The 27,698-nt window shown below is 45.6% G+C and overlaps 1 protein-coding gene across 2 annotated transcripts in view; it reads right to left on the bottom strand.

The window, feature by feature from the left end:
• Positions 1-27,698, bottom strand: part of ARHGAP23 (Rho GTPase activating protein 23) — a 234,496-nt gene that overhangs the window by 193,260 nt on the left and 13,538 nt on the right. Inside the window, exon 1 of one of the 2 annotated variants that reach the window (XM_053259975.1) lies at positions 3,889-4,159. The exons of the other annotated variant lie outside the window; for it this stretch is intronic. Within the exon in view, the coding sequence (XP_053115950.1) occupies positions 3,889-3,942 (54 nt within the window). The 5' untranslated portion in view covers positions 3,943-4,159. Of the gene's footprint in view, positions 1-3,888; positions 4,160-27,698 lie in introns of those variants that run through there. 2 annotated transcript variants of the gene reach the window in all.

Genomic DNA, 27,698 nt, shown 5'->3' with positions numbered 1-27,698 from the left:
GGCCACAGAAATCACCATCAGCCAATTACAAAAAGCAACTTTAATAGGAACAACCTATATTCTGCGACGATATCTATAATAACAGCAACAACACTGATAATAAAATTCAGCCATCCCAGGTCCTTGGGAAGGACTCGCTGTCTGGATAAAACAAACCAGTCAATAACACCTGTGTGACTGTGTAAACAAGAAATAATAATAATAAACAGCTTTATTTGTTAACCGCCCTATAACAAATTGTTCTCTCAGTTGTAACCGACAGTGGCATACACATACACACCCTGCTCAAATCCTCAGAACATTCCTGTAAAGTAAATTCAGAGAGAGTGTGAGTGAGCGATTAGCCCAAAGTCACCCAGCGAGTTTCATGGCTAAGTGTGAATTTGAACCTGGGTCGCCTTATGTCCAATTATTCTTGCATTGAACCAGAAAGATAGCTCAATCAAAGGAAGAAATCTTGCTTCAAGGGCAAAATGCTAATTTTTAGGAGAGAGAAGGGAGGTCTGATAACTGATGGGGAGGAAACTGGAATTTAAATGCATTGCAAAGCAAAACCCAAAGGAAAGGTTTCACCACATTTTAAAAAAAATTTAAAAGACATCCCATCCGGTTAAAAACACCAGCCGAACCGGATAGCTTGGGACAAGCAGGCAGGCAGGCAGGAACTTCTGTATGCTGGGAAGTTGATAAGCTGGGAAGACTGGAGCCTGCGGGGGAGACCAAGCTGACAGGGAGTTTCAAGTGGAAGAAAAGGAAAAAGCAAAAGGCGGCGTGGGTGTAGAAAAGACAGACTCTGGGTAAGAATACTTGGACTGTGGATGACAAGATCTAGTGATTAATTTCTTATTTTAAAAATGTGTTGTAGATCAGGTCAGCATATACCCTGCACAGGAGGTCCAGTCTCTCTGATTGCGGATGTGAGAGAAGCAAGGTTGTAACTCCTCAATGGCAAGATGTAAATGTGGTCTGCACATGCTCAAATGCACACTTTTACTACTACTCTACCTGTCCTAGGGGCTTAAAACACAAGTGCAAGAGTATAGACAAAATTCAAATTAAGCCCTTTTATATCTCCCCCACTGAGAATAAGGCAAATTCAAGACTCCTCATTTATGCAACACTCATAGGGAGCTGGGGGGGGGCGCATCCACTAGCAGTACACATATAGGGGTGCTGTGGAGAAGGGTTAGTCCCATTGATCCCCTCCCCATCCATACAACTGATAGGGCTGGTTGCTTTTAAAATAGCCCATGCTGTTGGTCCCACAGAGGAATGTTCTGGGAGATGGGGACTACAACTATTTGGGACATGCAGCATCTCACTACACTTCTCCAGCAGCTAGAATAACTGTTAAGGAAATGAGCCTTTACACTCCTGCCAATGACAAAAAGATTCCAAGACAACTCATCTCAGCTGGGACAACTAAAGTGGAGAATGGCAGCAATTTTTTTCAAGCTGCACGGAATTCTTCTTCAGTTCTTTTAGCCTTAGATTCTAGAGTAGCCACCAAGTTAGTCTGTTATGGCACCTTAAGACTAAAGGCCAAACTAGAAGACACACATATAATGGGGTGGGGATGGGTTCCTAACTCTCTCCCTGCTATCAACTTTGCACATAGGGGAACAAGGAGGACAGACTGCGGAAAGGTAAGCTCGAACCATGGGAAAGATTTAGCATTTTCCTCCTAAAATCAGACCTCTCCCCCACTTTATGTATTACTGGAGTAGACCTGCAGAGATAGACGTGTCATCATGTTTAGTTTGACCCTAACAAATTTACTGTGGCATAAACCTCCCTTAGATTTATTTTCTGTCTTATTCCAAGTATGCACTGTTCTGCCTATAACTTAGGATCAAGATGAGAAACGGTGCAAATTGCACTTCAGCTAGATGGTCAAGCAGAGATTTGAACCTGGGTCTACCACACTCCCACCAAGGCTTAACTGGAGCCCTTATTCACCAGGGCTTAATCCCAGAGCCTCTTCTCAAAGCCATATCTGAAGTGAAATAGCAGGCAAGAAAAGAGATTCTCTGGGCATGTGCAAAAGAATATTTCCATCATACAGCCCTCTCATACCCAAAATCAGCAATACAGTTTCTAGAGCAGAAGGTGCAAGGACATCTAGAAAGTGAATTTGGTCAACCTGTCTATTCCAACAAGTGAAGAGTTCTGTGTAACCCACAGGTTTGCATATTTTTACACCAAATGGAATTTGCTCTAATTTTTAAAAAAGTAATTATATTATGTCTACATGTGCAGAAAAATGAGGTGGTAGCATGGACAGTACCACTTTATATGTCAGGTGGGGGATATAATGCTCTCCTGTATTAAAACAAACAAACAAACTCCTAGCTAGTAGAAAAGTAATACAGCACAGAGCAGACTGGTTTAGAACTTCTTTGTCTACTGTGCTAGTTTTCTACTTACAGGGAATTCTTTTGTTTATATAGTGGAGCATTATAAAGTGTTATCCTAAAGTGATATAGAGCATGCTACCACCTTTCTCCTAAATGTATAGAGGAGGCCTCAGGCTGTGCAATTTCAGCTGGCCACAGGCTCTTTGCTCCCATCTTGTTCAGCCAGTAGCCCACCTACTCTCACCTCCCAAATTACTTTTCCTCCAACCGGGACCTGCAGCTACTTTGACACCAGCATACCAACACAACTCCAAATCACTGTTCAGTGCCAATTCCCAAAATCTTGTCTAGAGAACATAAAAGGCCATAAACATCTTCAAACACATAACTCCTGCAACTTTATTGTCATCAAAAGCACAAAACTGGTGTCAGTTTCAACCATGCTCAGTTGCAAACTCACTTTGACTCTTAGCAGCTCTGCCACATCTACCATGCTGGCAACCTGTTTACATGCAAGATCACACACTTTTACACTGAATTAAATAAAATTACCACTCCAGGCTTACAATCGGAAACACAGACAACCTTCACTTTACTCCTAAAAACCACTCTCTCCACTCTTAAATCATACCTCAAGTGTGAGGATATGGAAGGGTGGTTAAAGCTATGAAAGGATAGCTCATGCACATTAAGGCTGGAATCCCAACAGGCTTACTAGGGAAGAAAACTCCATTGAACTACAACAGAAGACTTACATCTGAGTAAATATGCACAGGATTGGACTGTCAAGTAGTCTCTCTTTTTTATTTGCATATTCAATCACAGACACATATAAAATCAAATTTAAACAACTGGCACAATTATGGTTTTCACTGTCAAGATATTCCTGCCCCAAATACACAACCCACTTAACCCTCTCCAGGAACAATACGATTGTATTAGACACAGTAGAGCTCCTTCATGCCTGCTCCACCACTGTATGACCACTTTCTCCCAGAGCTTTCATTACAGTCCTTCAGTTTACCTGCCTCACACCTCTCCCAGTTAATCCAGGAAGACCCTCAGCCTGCCCAGAATGAACTACTCCCAGCTCCCCACTATTGCTCCTCATCCAGTATAGCCCCCCAGTTTGCCCAGTATAACCATCACTCTCACTCCCCCAGCAGGTTTTTACAGTCTACACAGTATGATCCTCCCTTCCTATGCCAGTCCCTCACCAGTAAAACTCTTTCTCAGTCACTCCCAGTGCCCCTGTTCTTCCAATATGATCTCCCAGCATGTGTCCAGTATAGCCTCGCCTTGCTCCCAGAGCTCCCAGTAAGCCTCCCGAGCTCGCCTAATATGGCCCACTCACTCTTCATTTCCCAGTAGGACCCTCCCGTCTGCCGAACACAACCCGTCTCCCCGCGCCCAACCCGTCTCCAGCCTGTCCAAAACGACCCACCGCCACCCCTCCGCTCTCAACCCAGTTCATTCAGTATGACGACGACTCCTCACCACCACCCCCTTTCTTCCCCCCTTCACGAATCACCTCGGGGCTCCGTGGCGGCGGGATCCCAACCAGGCAAAAAGCGACTCCATTCATCGGGCGCGGCGCTGGCCCCGCCGGGGCGGACAGGCGGCCGAGCGGGTCCGGACACCACGAGAGCTGACGGACAGAGCGCAGCGGCGGCAGCAGCAGCGTTAGCAGCCAGGCTGGCAAGAGCTACAGCGCGCCTGGGCCAGGCCAGGCGGCTGGGGCGGCTCCGCCTCTTCCACAGCAGGAGGGAGGGAAGGGAAAAGAGAAGGCCCGGCCGCCCCCTAAGCCGATCAAGACCGCTGCAAGAGGAGGAGGAGGAGCTGCAAGGCGGCGGGCACACAGCGGAGGGCAAGCCGTGCCGTGCTGCTGGATGATGGGCAGAGGGAAAGACGAGTGGTCAGAAGGGCGGAAAGGGAGAGACCCTCCAGCACCGTAGGGGTTTTTTCGACGGGGAGCAGACGGGGAAACAGATATATTATGTTTATGTAGACACACACGCGCGCGCACGTACGCACACACACTCACACTAGGGAGTGCAAAGGCAAAATCATGTGGGCTAGCAGAAGAAAGGCAAGGAATAGAGTTGCCAACCTCCCAGGCTTGGCCCTGGAGTCTCCAGAAGTCAGCATCAGTCTCCAGCAGCAGCTGAGACTATTTAAAGCAATCCCCTGGATATTTCAATAAATTGATATTGTGAACAAGATTGGGGCGGGATTCCAGAAATAGCTTCAGTCAGAATTGGCAGCTGGGTGTAACCCCTACACACCCAGGAAATACTGACCAGTGGGAAACAACCGGGAGGGAAGAAAATGGAGGAAAGAGAGACGGAAGAGAGTACTTCCAGAACAAATGGAGGGCTTCATCTGGGATTGTTACATCTTGTTCATTTACTCCTTACAGGGGATTTGCATCCATCCATTGTTAATCTGTATAAAATCAACCTCGCCACCACCTGTTAAGATCATCTGCAGTTGCCACTGGCTCGGTTGCTGGCGACTCGAAACTGGCTCTTTTTCTGGAGTTGTCCCAGGACTCTGGAACGCACTTCCTAATGAAATTAGCATTTCCCCTTCTCTGAATGTTTTTAAGAAGGACCTAAAAACATACCTGTTTAGTCAGGCTTTTAGTTTATAGTTTATGGCTTCAGTTTTAGAGTTTTTATTGTACTTTAAATTGTTTTAATTATGTTAATGTTTTAATTGGTTTTATATTGTGAGCGGCCCAAGGACTTGTTTGTATGGAGCGGTATATTTAACAACAATAAAACTGTCACACTGATAGTCAGAGAAAAGATGCCATGAAAAGGAGCAGCGGGACAGCTGCTCCATGACCACCCATGTGGACTGTTGGTGGGCCACTGTCCCATCTTGGGGCTGGGGGAGGTGTGTGCAACAGGCCACGAGAGAAGTAAAAAAAGGGGGAGGGGGAGGAGTCCACTGTGTCTCTCCAAAAGATGCAATATCTATTGCAGGGTGGAAGCACCACTGCAGTCCCACTTGTGACTCATAGCAGAAAAGCAAGATGGCCCCCCAAAATGTTTGCCCCTCAAGACAGAGACAGAAAGGGCTCCTTCTAAAGGCCAGTGTGACACACCAAGACTAAAAGTATAAAACAGGGTGGGCAGGCAGGGGCATAAGAACACAACAGGTAAGACTCAAGAAAAGAGGTCCAAGCTGGGCAAGAGGGAGAGAGGGAAGTCCTCAGGATAGTGGTTGCCTTCTAAAAGCCTTGTTTTCTGCCCAAGATAGGAAGTTCCTGCAATGCTGTCCATATCAGAAGAACTAAAACAAACACACACACACACACACACACAGAGAGAGAGAGAGAGAGAGAGAGAAACCGACACCTCCATGCAACATCTGAGGCCACACAGTCCTGCATAAGGAACTGGACATGAACATTTGCATCAGCCCCAGCTGCCCTAGTGGTGTATGTATACTGCTTCCCCTTTCAAGGAAAACACCACATGTTAGAAGCGTTTGTTGAATTGAATTGAATTGAACTATGCATGTGGATGCAGCCCGAATCAAAAGAAGCAAGTCCTGATTAAAGGAAACAGGGCCAACGCCAGGAGTTGGCATTGCAGCGGGCAGCTGCTGAGGGCCGACTGCTGATCCCCACAACTGCCTCTGTGCCCACAACCTTCATGTGGAGGTGGCAGAGCACCCTCTGAAACCTGGAGCCAGCTGTAAAGGGAAAGTCTGGCTCAGAGTAAAAAGTAGTCCAAGCAGAAATGAGAAAGTGAGCGAGAGAGCGAGCGCGAGTGAGCACAAGATAGAACATACTACAGAACAACAAAACAGGAGCAGCTAGTGTGAAGGGGAGGGGGGGAGAGAAAGGCAGGGAAGGTTGTCACAGCCAGGCACAGAAAGGCCCTGCATTTCAAGGCCTGGCATCAGAGAGAACCCAGAGGCAGGCAGATTGCAGCCTGAGCCTGGCACTGACAAAGGCATGAGCCATCATGAGCTGGTACGGAGGGCATGGGGTTCATCACAAGGGAGAGGATGAATGAGGTTCATCACAGGGACTGGCACATCCCCAGGAAGTGGGGGTGGTGCAAGGAGGAGGACTGTCCACATCAGCAAACACAAAAGTGGGGAGGGAAAGCTATCCTTGGACCCTTCGATGAAGGCACAGATGCCTGGAAATGAGCAATAGTATTTAGCATTTCTTTAGCCCATTTTCAAGGTTTCAAAACACTTTATTAATTTTTTATTTATTTATTAGGCTTTATTATTTATTTATTTATTAGAAACATTTAATATACCGCCCACTCCGAAGACTCGGTGGTGTGCAAAAACATGCAAAGCAAGACAGCATTAAAATTACATTCTAGATTAAAAACTAAAGTAACTAACAAAAAAGAAAAAAAACCAAATAGGTAAACTACAGAGCAAAAGCCTGGCAAAAAAGAAAAGTCTTCAATAGAGATTTAAAAAGGCGATAAAAGAATCTGAAGGGGAAGGGAGTTCGAGAGAAGTGAGGCAGCAACCGAAAAGGCCCTTTAACGGGTCCTAGCACCCCAAACCTCCCAGAAATCAGGGACCGACAGAAGGGCCATCTGAGAAGATCTGACCAGACGGGATGTAACTGGATGGGAGAGGTGGGTCTGTAGGTAGACAGGCGCCAAGCCACACAAGGCTTTGAAGGTTAAAACCAGGACCTTCAATTGAACTCGGAAGCGAATAGGCACATCTTTATGCACATCTTACTAACTCCTACGGCCCTGCATTGTAGGCCTTTACTGTTATCCCCATATTACGTATTTGTGGCGCGGGAGAAGAGAGGGGGCTGAGAAAACAGTGACTGGCATAATAGCACCTACCAAATTTGTGGTGGAGTGAGATTTGAACCAGGGACTGGAAGGCTCATCGTTTACACTCTTGGCCCCTCCATCGCACCACCTCTTGGAATATGGCCTGCCTTTAGGCACCAAGCACATTAAAAAAAACAAGAGGAGCAAGGAACAGCATAAAGCCACAAGCCTTTACCTGCCCCCATATTCAAAATGGGGGGCTGAGGCAAGAGAACAGCAGGTTGCCAAACACTGCCTAATGGCTCTATGGCTGAGGAGCAAATTGATATTTGTGGGGAGAATTTATCGCGCAGCCAACAGCTCACACTCCAAGAAGTGTTTTCAAACATAAGCCTTAAATTGCCTTTGAGCTTCTGTCGCACTGTTTGTGTTAATATTCAGTGTAGGTATTACAGCAGCATTACAAACCCAACTCAAGCAAGAGCCTCTTTAAGCCTCATGGGCAATGTTTATAGCCAGCTGGGATTTCCAAAAGGTACATTTGAACATATGAACTTGCATTATACCCAGCCCAGCCGCTGGTCCATCTAGCTCAGGATAATCTACACCAGGGTCTGAAACTGGCCCTCTCGCTGTTGGTGGATTACAACTCCCATCAACTACAGACACAGTGGTCATTAGCCAGGGATGATGGGATTTGTAGTCCAACATCTGCAGCATGGCCACAGTTTGAGACCCCTGGTCTACCCTGACTGGCACCAGCTCTCTAGGGCTTCACACAGGGGTCTTTCCCAGCCCTAACTGGAGTTGTCAAGGATTCGCTCTGAGACCTTCTGCATGCAAAGCAGACACCCTTGTTACTGAGCTATGGCCTCTCCCCGAATGCAATGTAGTTTAACCCCCCACCCTTGCCACATGTAAGGCAAACACAGATCAACCTGCCCAACACAATACTGCCACAAGGGGGCCACTCCACACACAGTATTTTCTCTATTTGGGTGTACAATGGCGGATGGGAAAATTGTGCATACATGGGAAGAGTGTATCTGTTTTGCCAGGAGAAGAAAGCAGCAGCAGTGGGGTGGGGGGCAGGGGAGGAAGGGAGAGTTAGTAGGGAGGGAGCAAAGTGCATTGGGGGGCAGCATTATCCCACATGTTAGATTCCTTAAAGAGAAGTGACAGCATACTTCACATTAACACGCCCATCTAAACATAAACAAATGTGAGCCCATTGGAAACTGCTCTTTATATATATATTGATTGATGATGAGGATGACAATAAAGCGCTCTGGATTTCTGAAAAGTACCTTTTCATTAAGTAGCCTTCCAGCAACCGGGGGGGCAGGGGGGGCAATATCCATCCATACCCCTCTGCCTCCCTATGGGTGTGAGATTTGATGAGAATTTGAGAATGGAAGCAGGTTCCGCAGTGAATGTACACCCTGCCAAAATACAAATTTTGTGATCTTCACACATGAGCACATGGATACATTGAGGTGTTCTTTCTTTATACATCAATGTACACCCATGTTGGCAAACCAGGATATATGATGCAAAGCCCATTCATACATTATGTTCAACAACTGAACAACACGTGTACAGCATACATAGGTACATATCTGTACACACGTACAGTCATTCACATGTTATGCTGAAAACAGGTACAGAAGTACACTTCCTATCTGTACCATGCATTTGAAGAGCCTATATCCAGATTCACTTTTAAAATAAACACAGGTACAGTACAGAAATGACTTGACTAGCAAGCCAGAGGTCGCTGGTTCGAATCCCCACTGGTATGTTTCTCAGACTATGGGAAACACCTCTATTGGGCAGCAGCAATATAGGAAGATGCTGAAAGGCATCATCTCATACTGCACGGGAGGAGGCAATGGTAAACCCCTCCTGTATTCTACAAAAGACAACCACAGGGCTCTGAGGTTGCCAGGAGTCAACATCGACTCAACAGCACACTTTACAGTAATCCACACAAACATGTGTGTGAGTCTACAGATATTTGTACACTTGTACAGCATCATGTCTGGAACTGGCTGCAGTCTCAAGGCATTCCCAGTCTCTTGGAAGCGCTTTCTTTTTAATCCTAGATAAGCAAAAGCCAATTGTGGTGGCTAACCATCGAGGGACATGCTCAGAGGCACTCTCTAGATCTGCAAGTCTGGGAGGAAAGCCCCAACTAAGGCCTGAAATGAGAGACATACACCTCGAACTGGAAACAGTTTCCTGAGCTAAAACTAGTATATACACATACAGACATGCATGTAACACACAAAAATGTCTATTATTAAAATACTAAATATACACGACAGATTTCTATCTCCCAGCAGCAGCCCCTTCTTATATCTCCCATGCCCATAAAATGGTATCCTTTATGGTTGCCTTGGATGTCTGAATCTTCTGACAGATTTCCGAAGTAAGATGGAACACATCACATACAAATGGGAAGTGACCATATTATTTATTATCTGCCTAGCTCTATCCGTGATCTAGTCAGAGCCAATATGGAAGCCACACTCTTAGCCATAGAAGAATGCATTTGTGAACAATTATTCCTGGAGCTTGGCTGGGGGTATTCAGTGGTGAGAGAAAGCACTTTGGACATGCTCAGATGTTCTCACTACCATTGTTTTCCACTTTGTTTACTGAACAGTTAAAGCACAAAATCAAGACTGAGCAAGCTCAAGCCAAACTTTCATCTGTTATCATTCTGGTTTTAGCATGCTACAGTATGTCCTTAATGGGAGAAGGGGGAGTTTTACAAAAACCTCCCCTATATCATCCTCACATGCATCTCAATCCACCCTCTTTTGCAGAGCTGACTAGGAAAAGTTCATTCCCAACATCCAAGCAATCAATGTTATTCCTATGCACTTTAATTCCCAGCAATGAGGGAAGACTAAGGTTCCCACCCTAGATTAAATAGACTTTGAATAAGGAGAAAATAATGATCCATAAGAATGCCCCCCTTCCCCACACAGAGCAGGCAAATTTTCCAGTGGTGTTTACTGCCCCAAGTCATTTTCCTGTCCTTCCCTAAGAGGGGATGTGAGATCATATCCTGGCAAGCAAATTAATCAATCAGCTCCCACAACAGAGAAACTACACAGACATATGAACACATGCCTTCTCCCCTCTCTGCATCTCCTTGGCTTTTAATAAGGGGAACCTGGGCTTCCATGAACACACTAGAACTCCTGGAGGGAATCCCCCAACAAGAAGCAGCCTCTGTTCAGGCTTTGTCTCTTTTGAGGAAGGTGCACATTCCCCAGTTCCATGCAAGCACAGAATTTGACAATGAGTACCTAATTCAGCAAGTGGCGCAGTGGGGAAATGCTTGACTAACAAGGAGAAGGTTGCCGGTTCGAATCCCCACTGTTACTATATCAGGCAGCAGCGATATAGGAAGATGCTGAAAGTAATCATCTCATACTACATGGGAGAAGACAATGGTAAACCCCTCCTGTATTCTACCAAAGAAAACCACGGGGCTCTGTGGGCACCAGGAGTCGAAATTGACTTGACGGCACACTTTACCTAAGTCAGCATCCCGTGCATTTCAGCTTGCTTTTTTAAAAAAAATGCTGAGACTGGGGTGTTTTAAAGTTTGTTTTTAATTTGTTTTCACCTTGGATGTCACTTCTTCCGCTGCCACCAGCGAGATTATGAAGCCTCTATAACCCTTATTGAAGCTGTTCTCATGAACAGCCAAGCCCAGGCTTAGGTGGCAACGCCTGAGCTTGGCTACCTATAAGAACGCCCCCCCTGCCCCCCCCCAGGGCCCACAGAGCTCCTGGCGGTGCCTTGATTCCAAACCTTGTGCTGAAGCCCAGGGCTTAGCAAATGAGCCCTTAACCTGGCTGCTGAGGGTCGTGCTTGCAGCTCGCACTGACACAAAGATGGGCGCCTAGAGCACTTGTCCCCTGTGGGGATTCCCCAGTCGGGATGTTCACGGAACCGGTTTGGAGGCCCTTTTGCAGACGACTGAACTGGTTCAAAAGTCCGGCAGTTCCGCCAGTTCAAAAGTCGGCGGGGGGGGGGGATTGGATAGCTTTAAGGACTGAGAGGGTGCTCTCCCCTCACCACTACGTTGCTGCCGCCGCCGCCGCGTTTTCCCGCTGGCGCGGTGTACAAAATCAGTCCTGCGGGGCGGCAGCGTACCTCCTTGATGCCCCAGTGCATCACAGACCGGAAGTGGCTGGAAGTGCACCCTCGGTGAAGGGGTAAGAGCTCCCTCCCCCGTCCTTAAAGCTTTCTCCCCACCTTTGAGCTGGCAGTCACCACATCCCTATCCCCCATTGCACTGTGCTCTGCACGCATTGCCCTGTGGGATTCCTGGAGGCCTGGACAACAAGCCTCGGCCTCAGAGCAATCCACCCTGCTTCACACTGCACGGGGCAGGGCTCAGCATGTGGGAGCGCACTCTGCACTTCCACCAACCAAAACATGATCGTCTGCGTGGGAAGGCAAGGTTTGCAAAGCCGTTCTCCCACCCACTAGGTTCTCCCACCCGCTAGGTCTAAGGCCCCATAGTCTCTTTAGCCTGATAACATGGCTTTGCAGATGTGAGGAGGGTTTTTAGCAATAGCAATAGCAATAGCACTTACATTTATATACCGCTTTATAGCTGGAAGCTCTCTAAGCGGTTTACAATGATTTAGCATATTGCCCCCCAACATTCTGGGTACTCATTTTACCGACCTCGGAAGGATGGAAGGCTGAGTCAACCTTGAGCCCCTGGTCAGGATTGAACTTGTAACCTTCTGGTTACAGGGCGGCAGTTTTACCACTGCGCCACCAGGGGCTCATCAGGGCTTTTGACAGAAACCACTGACAGAAAAGCCATCACCAGGGCTTTTGACAGAAACCACTCAGTGAGGCATATTTCTAAAATAAAACAAGAACAATACGTATTTAAGTTGAAAACGGGGGTTTGTTTTTCACTACTGTCCAGTAGGGCTGAAATCTTGCTTGGTTACAAAGTTGTTTTATTTTCTCACTGAACTTAGTTAGTTAATACAACATCCATAAAGCTTTGTACATTTGAACCCAGTTGCTTCCCAGAACTGTACTTCACCTAATCTTCACCGCCCATTGAGGTCACTTGAGGAGGTCCGTCTCCAGTTGCCGCCAACTCGTTTGGTGGCTACACAGAGACAGGCCTTCTCAGTCGCTGCCCCGAGATTGTGGAATGCGCTCCCTACTAAGATACGAGCCTCCCCATCTCTGGCAATTTTCTGAAAACACATCTCTTCAACCAAGCTTTCTCAGCTTTTTAAAACTTGTTTTTAAATTTTGGCTCTTTAATTGGTGTTTTATAATGTTTTAATTGTTAATTATTATTTTATGCAGTTTTATAATGTCTGTTTTAATTGTTAATTGATTTTAATCGTGTTTTAATGTAAACCGCCCTGAGAATTTTGGAAGGACAGTATAAAATTTTTAATAATAATAATAAATAAATAAATAATAATCTTTGTTTCTTAAGGGTGGCCACCCTGAGGCTCTCAGCTCCAGCTACTGTTGGACTACAACTCCCATTATCCCCACTACTTTGCTTTGCTGACATCGAGCGTGGAAAAGTATTGGAGAACTCAAATGCTTGCTAACTACTCTGTGGTTTTAGTTTGTCCTAGTAAAGCCTACTTAAACTTTTGAATAAACGCCAAGTGTTATTGTTGCCTGAGCAAGAGAGGAATAGTTATGGAGGGAGCTGGGAAAGGGGAAAGCATCTGCTAACCCTTCTTTAGGCATAACAAAATGAGCATGAACCATGACTAATTTTTCAAGCAAATAGAAGTTAAGGTTCTTGATAACTACATTTTTTTGCTAGGGATCCTCAGTTTTAGGGTCTAGTTGTTATCCAATGGTGAGTGGACAACTCTGCACATGCTCTGAGGCTCTTCTTACTAGTTCACCTATTCCAAGGTTGATGAGCCCTGGAATTCAAAACAGACCCATGGGTTTAAAATTAAGCCTTGGTCAATAATGTACAATGAATGTGCTCTACCACTGAGCAATGGTCTCTCCCCAGAGTGGAACAAAGCAGATAATGGTTGATTATATGACTATTTGGGTTAACCTCACAAAGCTTAAGTAATGGATTTATTTCAGATTCCAGGACTGCAAGACTATATCTAATTGTGTATTATTTGATTATGGCAGTCCTCATCTAGAAGCAAAAGGAAATAGTTTTACAAGAAGAGAATATATGCCCTCTAGTGGTTCTTGAGTTCAGCATGGAAGGAAGTTCAGCTAGCAAGGAAGACTGAGGTTCTTTGTTTTTGCTGTGATTTGAGGCTCTGCATTCTTACTCCACTGCTCAATCTCCACCCCCCACTTCTGCATCCTGCCCAATGTTCTAAAGTCTGCAAACTAGGATTGCCACCTTTTTAATAGAAGGGCTCCTACTATGCCATCAACAGCTTGCATTAAAATATAAATTAATAGCAGACTAGGTAAGAAACATATATTATTAAGATTGCTACCTGATTAATCTATTAACACTTTTAATCAACAAAAAATGACACAAACAACAAAAAAGGTGTTCCTAAACATATATGCCGTGTTCCTAAACATATATGTGCAGCAGGGAAGTAACTTGCCTAAGGGGCAAGAAGTTGCTGGTTTGAATCCCCAGTAATATGTTTCACAGACTATGGGAAACATCTATATCAGGCAGCAGCGATATAGGAAGATGCTGAAAGGCATAATCTCATACTGCGTGGGAGATGGCAATGGTAAACCCCTCCTGTATTCTACCAAAGAAAACAACATGGCTCTGTAGTCACCAGGAGTCGACACTGACTCAATGGCACAACTTTACTTTAGTTAGTGTGTGTGTCTGTGTATACACACACATTCTGTGTGTGTGTGTGTGTGTGTGTGTGTGTGTGTGTGTGTGTGTGTGTATAAAATTTTCCATACAAGTGCTTTTAAAAACTAAAGATAGGAAGCATTATCTTAGCAGAGGCATTCCCCCTTTTCTCTCATTTAGGAGCAAGTCTCTCACAATTATGTCTGCTATGGTTTATGCATGCATCATTTGAAAAACAAAGAAAATAGTCTTGCTTCAGAACTACGGTACCAGGTTGTAACAGAGTGCTGGACTAGGACCGGGGAGACCTGAGTTCAAATCCCCGTTCAGCCATGAAACTAGCTGGGTGCTCTGGGCCAGTCACTTCTCTCTCGGCCTAACCTACTTCACAGGGTTGTTGTGAAAGAGAAACTCAAGTATGTAGTACACCACTCTGGGCTCCTTGGAGGAACAGCGGGATATAAATTTAAAAATAATAATAATAATAATAATAATAAATAGTAAGTCAGTAGAACACATTAGTTCAAACTCCTCCGTTGATTTAAATGGTGCTTAGACAAGATTCACTTTATTTGGATACAACCCATTGTTTTGACCCACATGCAGATTTAATTGCATCCAATTAAGCAATCACCTGATTTGCTTAATCAGGTGACACAGCCTTAAGTGTATAGGGATGGTGTAATAGTGCAGGTTCAACATACAAAGCAGAGGTTGTAGTTCAGCCTGATGCAGACAATTATCCCAAATCTACCTTCTGACTAATTCCATCCAATTAACTTTCAGTCAGCAGAAAAATAAATCTGTACCTGGATGTGCAAACTATTTAACAAGTGAATCAGGCGTTTAAGCATAGGGAAGCAAAGGAGTTGAGCCATTAAAATTCTGGTTTCCATCCACTTCAGTATTGTCGTTTAACAGCTCTCTGGTTTAGTTCCGGTTCAGACATAACTTTTAAAAGAGATTCCATAACCAGTCAACTCTGACTCAGTTTTCAACCAATTTAGATAAATTCCAAGTAGAAAAATACAGTATCAGACTCCGCCCCCCCCAGCAATGTAACCCTGTAACAGGAACAGAGTACTATTTAACTGTAGAAAAGGTATTTATTGTTTTTATAACTGTTTATTTTTATTTTTATTTTTTTCAAACAAAGCAGAACAGGATAAAAGTCAGGAAAATGAAACATTAATTTGATTAATGAGCCACTTGTTCTGAATCAGTTACCAGTTTTTGTGGTTTGAGGTTCGGTTTCAGTTCAAGGCAGCCAAAAGATTTTAGGCACAGATCAGTTCCGATTCACTCAAATAAAAAAAAAGCCTCTCTAAACTGATTTTTGTGTTCAAGATCAGATTTGGTTCAATTCCCTGTTTAAAAGTAATATTCTTCCAAATCCACAACCTGCAAAAACCCATAGACAATATGCAGATTTGGATGTGTGTCCCATTGACACGCTTTCCTAAAAGTAAGGATATCCAAGACACTCTGTGCTGTGGAGTTTCCACAGATATCCTAATCTGTGGGGCAAAAACAAAGGATAGAGGCAGATTTAGCACAATCCTGCTCAAACATGAGTGGGCCATAGCTCAGTGGTAGAGTATCTGCTTTGCATGCAGAAGTTACCAGGTACAATCCCTGGCATCGGTAAGTAGGGCTGAGAGAGACTCCAGCCGGAAACCCTGGAGAACTGTTGCCACTCAGTAAAGACAACACAGAGCTAGATGGACGAATGGTCTGATTTGGTATAAGGCAGCATCCTGGGTCCCTACCCCTACACATAGCAATAGCAATAGCACTTACATTTATATACCGCTCTATAGCCGAAGCTCTCTAAGCGGTTTACAATGATTTAGCATATTGCCCCCCAACATTCTGGGTACTCATTTTACCGACCTCGGAAGGATGGAAGGCTGAGTCAACCTTGAGCCCCTGGTCAGGATCGAACTTGTAACCTTCTGGTTACAGGGCGGCAGTTTTACCACTGTGCCACCAGGGGCTCTTTTGCTCATAGTTGAACAATAGCAACCTATTGCTCATAGTTGAACAATAGCAACCTATTATCAAATACAAAACACTAAAAAAGAATTAAGTTGTATATCTCTACAGATTATTCATTACTGTAAGACTTTACCATAAGACTTCAGATCTGCTGGATTTACACGATATTTTCCTGCCATTCTAAAGGTGTCGGTCTTTTACCTGCGTCACCATGTGCTTTAATTATGGAGTCTCTAGGTAATGATCTCAAAACAGTTCACAAGTTCCATTTAAGGAATAAACCCAGACCTTGAGAGATGAATATCGTCATAATCTTCACTATAATGTTTAATGAGCTCTCTTGGAACAATCGGCTTCTCCTTTATTCACAAGAAGAGCCCTTCAGGATCAGACCAAAGGTCTATCTAGGCCAGAATCCTGCTTCCCACAGTGGCCAACTAGGAATACAGGAAGCTGCCTTATCTGGGTCAGACCATTGGTTCCTCTAGCTCAGTATTGTCTACTACACTGAGCAGCCGGATCGGCCGGCCACACAATTACCAGCTCCATCACGTAGCTGGTAGGGGAGGCAGGGATCGGTGGCCGTCTGCTCACTGGAAGTCCCAGGATGACCCACAAGAGTGCGCGGGGCATTCTGGGGAGATCCTCAAAGTCAGGAGGCTGCTTGTAGCCTCCTGGTTGGGGGTCTACTCATGTGTCACCGTGGCACAGAGGCACGGTGTAATCAGTAATATGGGGTTAGTGGAGCGCTTGCTCTGCTAGCCTTGTTTGAGGGGGAGAACGTAAACGGAGTAACCACCAGGAGCCGCATGGCTCACGGCAGTTCCCACAACCACATGAAAGCAGGCTGGACTCCCTTAGCCCACTTTCCTGCGGGTCGTGAGAATAGCCTCACTGACTGGCAGTAGCTCTCCAAGGTTTCAGGTAGCAGTCTCTCCCACCTGGAAATACTTTCTGGCATGCAAGCAGATGCTCTATCACTGAGCTACAGCTTTGTCCTCTAAAGGGAATATCTTACAGCAGACAGCATTCGCATGTAGTCACCCATTCAAATGCAAGCCAGGGCAGACTTGCTTAGCAAAGGGGACAATTTATGCTTGCTACCACAAGACCAGCTTTCCTTCCCAAAAGGCAACCAGGTACCTCTAAGAAGTTCACAAGCAACAGCTTTCTCCCACCGTTGCTCCTTAGCAGTGATGTAGTTGCAAATTCTAAAGTGCAGGCGCTCTCCATGACAGCCCCCATGACCATGGCCACCCCAACAGCCAGAGAAGCCCAGAGATACCAGTGCTCCACCCCTGTGCACCCCTCCTCCACTAAACTCCTGCTCCTTAGCAACTGGTATTTAGAAGCATCCTGCCAGTCTAAACTCATTCACATCACTACATGCTGCAAAAAGCTGCACTTTCTGCCCCTGCAAAAGACGGAGGGAAGGTTCGTACATAATGCTGAACCTACACACAAAGTCAGTAACTGATTTATGTGTGATTGTCTGAACCTACTATGCCTAGGTGAGAACCTCACCACAGGTTAATCTGGGGCTGCAAACCAACTTATGTAACCAAGAATTGAAGTCAGCTTGACAAAGTACGTATGGCTCCATCTCAGGTGTGTGTTATGTCTGAACCCACACACTTCATGAACCTCAGGTTTGTTCCAGGTGAGTCCGTCCCCTTAGCTATTGCAACCAATGGCTGTGAGGCAGCTCAAGGCATCCAGGGCCTCGCTGAGAGGCCCAGCCAGGGCATATGGCTCTGGATCTCATCTCCAACCACTTCCAACACAGATAATGTGATCATCTGCAGCACCAGCCTTAGGTTCCCTCTCCATATCTCAAGCTGGGGGAACCTCAGGTTCCGCATTACTTTTGTGAACCCAGCCTGAACGTTGGCCTACCATTCAACACTAATGGCAAAGGAGCCCTGTTCAGGAAGAAGATGGCACCGCTAACCAAAAAGTTATCAAAACCACCCTTTGCCAAAAAAGATCTTCCACATCCACAATCCATTGAAAATACAACTCAGTTGTATTTAGGAAGCAATCTGAGTCTGGATTACAACCCATAGAGAGAGCCTAAGGATGGGTTACTTTATTTTGCTTCCAGTTCTCTCTCCCACATTCACCTTGGGCATATTCAGACAGCAGGCTTTACCATGAGTTTTCTGCAAGGTCTCTGTGTTACATACGGAGACCTGTGTACATCTGCAGACATTTATTGTTGTGCATAATTTCAAAGTGACTCACAGCAAAGGGCAGCCCCACAAACAGAGCACTGCAGTACTCCAGCCTAGAAATGGCATGCATGCACATAGTATATACCAGGGATTCTCAATGTTGGGCCCCCAGTTATTGGAATTCAACTCCCATAATCCCCAGCCCCAGTGGCCTTTTGTTGAGGATTATGAGAGTTGAAGTTCAATAACATCTGGGGACCCAACGTTGAGAATCCCTGGTATAAACACCACTCTTGCACACAGCCTATTGGCCACCATTAGACAGTTCTTTCTGCTCCCTTCTCTGCAGCACTCCTTCCCACCAAAAGCATCTGCCACTCATCTGAGTTCAGGAACTCGTATTTAAACTTCGGAGGGGGTGGAATGTTCAAAAATATTTCATAACATCCAGCAATGAGCCAAAAACTAAGGAAGGCTCATTTCAATATACTGAAGACTGTTCTCTTACAGCTAATAGCTACAGAGGCTTCAAAGACTGCACCCTATTTATATCACCAGTTTATTTTTCTTTTATCAAGATAATCTGATTTGAGAGGTAAGCTGGGGAAAACACAATTCTTCTGCACATCTGCATGCTCTGTATTTTAATTTGTATTTGATACCTCATTCATCTCTCTATTACCATGGGTATTAAAACTGTAAGGGCATTAAAACGGAGTCCAAACTGGCAAATAGATAGTCATGTCTTGTGGGTCTGCAGAGTAAGCAAAGGCAGCTTAAGATATTAAACATTCAAGCAAGGTCAGTGTTGAAGAATGTGTGTAATAAATACTGCTCATAATTCATAACTAAAACCAGCAGTCTGGCTCTTATCAAGAAGAATCTTAACACTGCTGTGCTGAGTCAGCTCAAAGGTCAATCCAGTCTAGCACTCTGAGGCTGTTCACATGGGCAGCCAAGAGTGGGCGAAGGCATCCAGGCCCTCGATTGGCTGCGCATGTGAACTACCGGGAGGTGGGCGGCTCCTGGCAGCAGTGCGGTGGCAATCCCACTTCGGGAGCCCGCCGCTTTGCCAGGGCTAAGGACACAAGGGCGCCCTTAACTCAGGCTAAGTGCTTGTGCGTCTCCACATGGTGCCAGCTCAGGAGGCTCCCGGCCAGCACCGGGGGGTCCCCACAATGCACCATGCACTCACACGGAGTATTATAGGATTCCCAGGGGCCGGGGTGACATGTCCCGGCCTCCAAACCTCCGCGCTGCCTGGGGAAGTTGGCAACCGTCTGGGCACGCGATCAGCACACCCAGCAAGAGCGGAAGAATCATTTGTGGGGGGAGGTAAGTTTTAGCAGCCTTCCCCCTCATGTAATTCGGAGAAAGGCATCTCTGCCTCTTAACATAGACCCGCCAAAATGTCCTTCAGAAAGAGAATATGACAGAGGTAGCCATTCCTGGTCGTTTGTCCCTAGAATATAGTCCTCAGAGGTATACTGCCTCTGAATATGGAGGTTCTATATTAATGAGCAACCACAGCTAGGCCTAGTTCCCTCCTTAAATTGGTCTAACCTTTCATAAAAGTCATTTAACACCACAACATCCTGTGGCAATGAGTTTCAAAGGCTACCTCATTATCGGAAAGTAGTCAATTATTTTTTAAAGATTTTTATTTATATGCTACTTTTCAACAAAAAGTTCTCAATGTGGTTTACATTGGAAATAATGAGAAACTTAGAAACTCATCTTTCTTATATAAATCATGACATGTCTTTTAAAAAGTAGCCTGGTTTTAAATGAAATCTGAACTGCACACAAACGAACATGTTAAAGCCTATACTTGAGCCCTATTCTGACATTACAGTGTACGAGTGTACCGTCTGTACCCTGGTACATGTTTTTGTGTGAATGACTATACTTGCATTCATTTAAAAAGTGAACCTGAGTACAGGCCCTGCAAATGCATGGTACAGATAGGAAGTGCACTGCTATATCTGTGTTCAACGTAACATGTAAATAATTGTACCGGAGTACAGATTTGTACCTATGTACACTGTACATTCATTGTACAAGTGTTGAACATGTGAGAAACAGAATAAGGCATTGCAATCTTTTAAAACTGAATCTATTACTCCCCCCACCCCATTAAACACATTGGTCCAATTCAGACTATCATAAAAGATGTTCACGAGCAAGCCTGCCCTCCCACACTCTCCCCCACAACTCACTTCATGCACCAGTAAAAGAGAATAAAGAACTTTTGCCTTTCAAATGAACCACAGTTCTGAGTTACATCCAATCCAAGGATTGTAGTTTATTTTAACTGTCATGAAAATGAATGTGGTATTTAACGAAGCAGGAACTGAAACCACACTTTGATCGTGGTTTGCTTTAACAAACCACAGTTAAGATATACCACAGTTCCCTGGGTTCAGATGTAACATGGAACTGTGATTGATTTTAAAAACAAAAGCTTTGACTTTCCCTCTAAGGAATGCCTATAGAATGGCAGGCTTCTCCACTATTGTGGTTTAGATCAGGGCTAGGCCATCTCCGATAGCTGCTGGCCAGTGCTGGAAAGACTGATGGGAAGCCTTGTCCAAGGCACTTGTTCTGGCGAGACCTGAGCTGGGTTGCATCTCTCAGGCAGTCTCCTCCAAGCTAGGGGCCAACTTCCAATAGCTAACTTAATGTTAGCCCTGCTTAAGGGCAGAGAGGTTCGAGGGGGAGCTTGGTAGATTTGCCTCTGGTGGGCTTTCATGTGCTGACTGTAGTGGCAAAACACACGTTTCTTTCTTTCGCAGTGAGCAAGCAGCAGCAGCAACAGTGTTCTAGCCGCTGCCTGCCTGCCATATTCCTACCCCCACCCACACACAAGAGAAAGGACTCAGACAGGGCAAGGGGAGGACGCCTTGAAGGGCTTAGCTCTCCTGCAGACGATGCACTTCTTGTTGATGGGTGGCCACTTCGGCCACCCAGATGATTGCCAGCTTCTGCCAGTAAGCAGTTCCGAGGGCTGGGACATGCCACCCCGCCCACCGGAAGTCCCATTATGTACTGTGTGAGTGTGTGGTGCATTATGGGGACCCCCCTCCCCGAAGCCGGCCAGGAGGCCTGCAGTCTGCCAGCCCCAGCCAGGCGTGGCAGTAAAATGGGGTTAGGAGAGCGAGCACCCTCCTAACCCCATTCAAGAGGGTGGCTCTGGAGGCGGGTTTGCTGCCAAGGCACCACCAGGATTGGGCATGACCAACCGGGCTGGGCTCCCTTAGCCCAGTTTTGCCTGTGCATGTGAATAGCTTCACAAAGTGCACACCATCACACTGGGGGGGGGGCGGACATGGCAGGTAGCAGCTGCTGACTAGAATGCTGTTACTCCTATTGCTGGCCTGCTGGGAATGAAAGGCGCCCATTACTGCTGCTGTGATGTGGATGGAAGCCCAACCAGCTGGTGGCCACTGCTTGCTGTCTGGGCTCAGCCCTGCTCAGAAGGCATGGGGAGGGGTCAGCAGTGTGGGGCCCTCTAGGGTGCTAGACCCTCAACAGCATGGGTGTCGGAGTGGAGGGGGGGAGCAGTTGTCCCCCCTGGATTGACCCAGACCCACTGAATTCGAGGGGGCTTCCTCCCGGATAAGTGGGTAGAGGATTACAGCCTTTTGCGCACACACCCCAACCCAGAAAAAGTCCCATGCATGCCCATGCTCAGCCGCTGCCCAAGAGTGCCTTGTGCTGACAAGCCCTTGATGCCACACTCCTGTATTTCACTAGGTTCATCCACTATGCCAACCTGTTGTGTTTTACTCCTTATTTACATGATCTAACTACCTGAGCTCTGCAGTGTATTCAGTTCTCAAATCACGAGGATATTTATTACTCTATCAGCCAGAACCACGGGCATTTACTTTTCATCTGTCGGATAAACACTGTTCTACCAAGTGACTACAAGCCCTTACTTTAAAGTAAGTGATCTCGGTTTGTGCCTTTAGATGTGTACAGACAAAACTGAGCAGAGATCCATTATCTCACAATTGTTCCCCTTATCTCTCGGGAGATATAAATGTCTAGTACAAAAGGGAGGTGAGCATGAATGAACAGAAGTTTTAAAGTGCTCTCCTAAGTTGCTCTATTTACCTGCAAACCATATGTTTTCACTGATGTAGCAAATAAAGGGGTAAGATTTTCCCCCTTCATTCTAGAATCCTAATAACTGTCTATAGTAGAATAATTGTTAATAATTGGTTTAAAAAAATAAAAACATAATTCCGTTATTGATTTGTTTAAAAGCTTCTTAATTTTTGATAAATCCACATTCCATTTTAACTATCCATCCCATTTTCACTACAGTTTTACTATAAAGATGGTAGGGGGCTTTGGTCATTTTTAAATTTTAATTATGCCTGCCAGCACCTGCCATGCTCCCCACCCCCACCCCCACCGCCCACTTTCTCCACAATGCCCTGGATGTTGCATTGGTTCAGGACATTGTCGGAGGAAAAAATGGTGGAAACTGGCAGAAGCTCCAACAGTCCTTTTCAACTTTAATAACAATTAAAGAAAAATAAAGCCATTGTCCTGTCACTCTATAAAGTAAGCCCCCCGCCCCAGGCCCTTTCTTACAGAAATGGGTTAATAGATAAACCAAATTGCTCATATGCCATTTGAGCCCTTCAGTACAGAAGGAATGAAAATTGGAATGAATGAAAATTGAATCAAATCGGCCTGATTCAGTTCAAGTTTTCATTCATTCCAAAACAAACGGGCCACCTCCATCCTCAGAGGCACGATGCCTCTGAATACCAGTTGCAGGGGGAGGAACAGCAAGAGAGAAGGCATGCCCTCACCTCTTGCCTGGGGGCTCCCAAGAGGCATCTGGTGGGCCACTGTGTGAAACAGGATGCTGGACTAGATAGGCCTTGGGCCTGATCCAGCTAGGCTGTTCTTATATTCTTAAATGTATATGCCTAATAGTAGTCCATTAGTATGAATGCTTGTTCAGCAAATATATACATTTTAAGATGGGAGACTTAATTTAAGCCATGTTCTAAACTATTCATTTTTAAATCCAGCCTTTCTTCTGCAGAATGCAAAGCGGCATACATGAGACTCACAGGTGGTCACCCATTCAGGCACTGACCACACCTAGACCTGCTTAACTTCCAGAAGTTTGCTACATCATCTGTTTCCAGAGACCATGTCCACTGTTTTAAAACCAGTCTTTTTCCTTGGTGATATAAATCATGATTTAAATTGCTTTTAAAGATCACCTTAATCAAGGTGATTTTAAAAGGCAATTAAAATCATTATTTAAATCAACCAACTCTGTCACATTATTATAATATTTATATAGCACTATCCATGTATATGATCCTGGATTCTAGTGTTTTGAGAGGGTGAACGATTTGTCTACTGAACTCTAATCCTTGGCCCAATTAACATTTTGCATTTGTAGTAGATTCCACACGGAGAAGTATTGTGCTGGAGTGGATCTGGCAGAGATCTGTGTGTAGAAGACTGGATCTGTGCAAATATCTCCTCAAACACTCATCAATTGCATTCAGATACAATTTTATTTTTATTTTTTACAGAATCCTTATACTGTATTTTTCTGGAAAGGAAAAATATTTCTCATCAAAATCAGTTGCAGGTCTGAAGAAAGTTCTCTTGGTGTCTCTGTGATGCAGGAGCTAAAGGTACCAGGCACTAGAAGTACAAGTATTTGGATGGCTCCCAGATACCTTTTTTGAGCTGCTGTTCATGAGCCACACACGGCACCCACACATGGACAAGGCTTGGAGAAGGCAAACATCACCCTGCTCCCCACTCCACCTGTCTCTCCAGTGCATTCTTTTTGCATCTCGTTCCAGTGTAGCAGACTGGCTCTGAAAGGGTTACTAAGGACTAGGTCTCAGTGGCAATCTTGGATAAACAAGGGAAAGCAGACTCAGCTGATAAAGCGGGTGGGGGGGGGTGTCTCTCTTACAAGAGACAGAAGGCAGGGACGGATTAAGGCTTATAGATACCCTACCCTGACCCATATTTTGGAGGGCCTTCCTGACCTAGCCAAATTATTGCTGCTTAATGTTTACTATCCATCACTTATGTACAATGCAATGCAAAGCACTGAAAGGAGGAGAAAAAGAGACAGAAAAATCAGACAGAATCAGGTGCAAGGATCTTTGCAAGTCATAGACTTAGATGAGCATAGCATCATCATCATCATTATTATTATTATTATTATTAATAATACAGGCCGATGCATAGAACGGTGCAAAAGCTACAGTACAGTCACTGAGTTGTGCAGAATACCTGACAACATGTCCCTATTTACCCATTCACCTGAATGGGAAAATAAGGACAAGTTGGCAGGTATGGTAAGATTTTGCACAAGTCAGATGTGGGCAGAGGCATCCTTAGGCCTGGACCTCGGGGCACAAGTCCGAAGCCCCAGCCTCCCTGCTACCCTGGAGGGCCCCAGCAGCACACCTGCCAGCTGTGGGAATCTCCTCCCTGTATGGCACGGGCTCTGCAGTCGTTCCCTTCCCCGAGACTCTCTCCTTGCCTCCCGGCAGGCTGCTGCTGCTCCCCCCACCCACCAATCAGCTGTTCAGTGGGTGAGTGGAGCTAGCACAGAGGCCTCCTCCTGCCTCGTGGCCCTTCATCAGCATGGGATGAAGGCTGCCCAGCAGCAGAAGGCTGAGCTTGGGAGGCAAGGGGCCAGTGCTGGCTGCCCCCAGACTTATGCAAACCCTCTGCTCTGCCTCCCACAACCATACCTGCTTGTGTGTTGTGCCTGCCTCGTCATGGGAGCCATCCAGAAGGTATGTGGGTGGGATTATATGGGACTTCTATGGGTTATACCCCACCTTGTGGATTTCCAAGATGGCTTGGCCTAGGGCTTTGATATATGGCACAGATACAGGGCAGGATGGGAGGGCTCTGTATATTTAATTTGAAGCAGATTGGATAAACGGCTTAATTTTTAAAAAAAAATAAACTTCAAAAAAGTCCTATAAGTGACTTGTTTTATGGCAGAAAACTACAAAAACTTCTGGAACTCAAGCCCCCTGCTCCTTGGACCATCATTCCACACCCATGTGGAATAATCTGCCTTTGCCTTAATAAAAAAAGGGTGAAGCACCCCACTTTTCTGCCCAACCCTTTAGATCTCCTGGAATGGCTTGGCCTAGGGCTTTGATATCAGGAACAGATGTAGGGCAGGATGGGAGGGCTCTGTATATTTAATATAAAGCAAATCAGTCTTTATCGTGCTTATTTTTAATAATTTCCAAATGTTTTTAAAATTTTTAAACCATGGGAATTGTGTGCTCAAGAATGATGTGTGAAACCATGGAGAGGGGTGAGTGGAAAGGATGCTTAAGTTGCAAGCCCTCTCCCCATCAGAGTCACCTTAAGTGGTGCAGCAGGGAAATGCTTGACTAACAAGCAGAAGGTTGCCGGTTCAAATCCCCGCTGGGATTTGATGCCTTTCAGCATCTTCCTATATCATCAGTATAAGAATATAGATTGGACAGCAGCGATATAGGAAGATGCTGAAAGGCACCATTTCATGCTGCGTGGGAGGAGGCAATGGTAAACCTCTCCTGTATTCTACCAAAGAAAACCACAGGGCTCTGTGGGCGCCAGGAGTTGAAATCAACTTGATGGCACACTTTACTTTTACTGCCCATCAGCCCACTAGGTCCAGGCTCCAAAACTACCTAGCTGCACCTCCGGATGTGTGTGAATATGTAATGGTGGCAGGAAGTTGAAACTGCCAGTACTAAATTCAATCTAATCCATGCCAACAAGACCAAGCACAATACTGGGGTGGGGAGGAGAGGCTGGTATCCACTCAGTGTTACAAAAAACTCAAGAACATAAGTACTGCACATCAAGTCTCAAAACAGGCCAGAGGATGCCAATTAACTCACATAAGCTTGTTGGCACCAGCTTCCAAAAGTGTGCAAGGTGCTGTATAGACTACAAAACTCACACAGCAGGGCTGCTCACATGACCCTAAACAGGTAGGAGAGCCATGCCTGCTTCCTATTGGCAGTCATGTGTTTGCAAAGATCAAGGTAGGAGGAGGAGAGAGTGATCATGTAGAATCCAGGAACTGGGTAGGATGGGCATGGGCAACACACATTCTGTCCCCAGCATTTTATCAACGGTGGATGAAAAGCCATCCTACCCACCTCCCACACAATCACTCCTCCTACCTTGAGCTGTGCAAATGCATGAATGCCAATTGGGAACATGCACAACAATCTTGCTCTGGCTGAGACTCCTCAGACCCTGTTTAGGGTCATGCGAACAGCCCCAGTCTCTGCCCAAACAGCCCACACTGCATCCAGCCAGGATAGAAGTGAGCATTATGGAGTCATCATGGGATAAGGTTTTCCAGTGTTGCCTGAGTACTATCATAAGCTATGAAGACAGTGGTCTCAGAAAGCTGTCAATGTAGGAGAGTCAGTTTTAGCAATGACGGTTTGAGGTTTGATTTACTTTCTTGACACAAGAAAAAAAAAAATGACAAACCCCAAATTCCCCCCTTCCTCCAGCACGCTGTACTCATCTCTTAGGGATATCACAAGAGACATTTTCTTATCACGTGCAAATAACTTTGTAAGCCTCCAGTAGATAGCCAATCTTGCGTTAGAGTTGTCAGCATAAGTCAGAAAAGGCTAAGCCTTTGTGGGATCAGACCTGTGTGGGAGCCCTGCTGCCTCTTAATTCAAGCAGTTGGGCTCCGTGTTACATAGACTCACGAGGTACTCGATAGCGGTTTCTTTAAAGAAAGGACAAGGCCACTATGAGGAGGGAGTGGTTCAACTTTTGCCCTGCTAACTGGGCAAAGAGGCACCTTTTTAACTTGGTGATTCTCTTTAACTAGCAGGGGGAGAGTAACTGGCCCTATCCACCCCCAGCACTGCACTTCCAGTGACTGTTGCTGGTGTCTGTCTATGTTTCTTTTTAGACTGTGAGCCCTTTGGGGACAGGGAGCCATCTTACTTACTTTACTTATTTTTTCTCTATGTAAACTGCCTTGGAAACTTTTGTTGAAATGTGGTATATACATATTTTGTTGTTGTTGTTGTTGTTGTTGATGATGATGATGATGATGCCTTATGCCGAGTCAGACCCTCGGCTCATCTCACTCAGTGTTGTCTACAGCAGGGATTCTCAGCGTTCGGTCCCCAGATGTTATTCGACCAACTCCCATAATCCCTAGCCCCAGTAGCCTTTGGTTGGGGATTATGGGAGTTGAAGTCCAATAACATCTGGGGACCCAATGTTGAGAATCCCTGGTCTACACTGACTGGCAGCCCTCCAGAGCCTCAGTCACAGATCTTTCCTATCCCTGCTTGGAGACACCATGGATTGAAACTGGACCCTACTGAACTCAAAGCATGTGCTCTACCACTGAGCGACACAGACCTTTCCCCTGAAGACAGAAGGGTGAGCCTCCAAGACCAAACCAACTTTTCCACCTTCAGCTCCGCTAAAGAGAAGTTTCCTCTACAGATGACTTAGTGCTAAGCCACTAGAATGTGGGGGTGGCGGTTTGCGATGG

This window comes from Hemicordylus capensis, chromosome 6, assembly GCF_027244095.1.
Source record: "Hemicordylus capensis ecotype Gifberg chromosome 6, rHemCap1.1.pri, whole genome shotgun sequence".
Taxonomy (NCBI): Eukaryota; Metazoa; Chordata; class Lepidosauria; order Squamata; family Cordylidae; genus Hemicordylus; species Hemicordylus capensis.
This window is presented reverse-complemented; position numbering and strand designations above follow the sequence as displayed.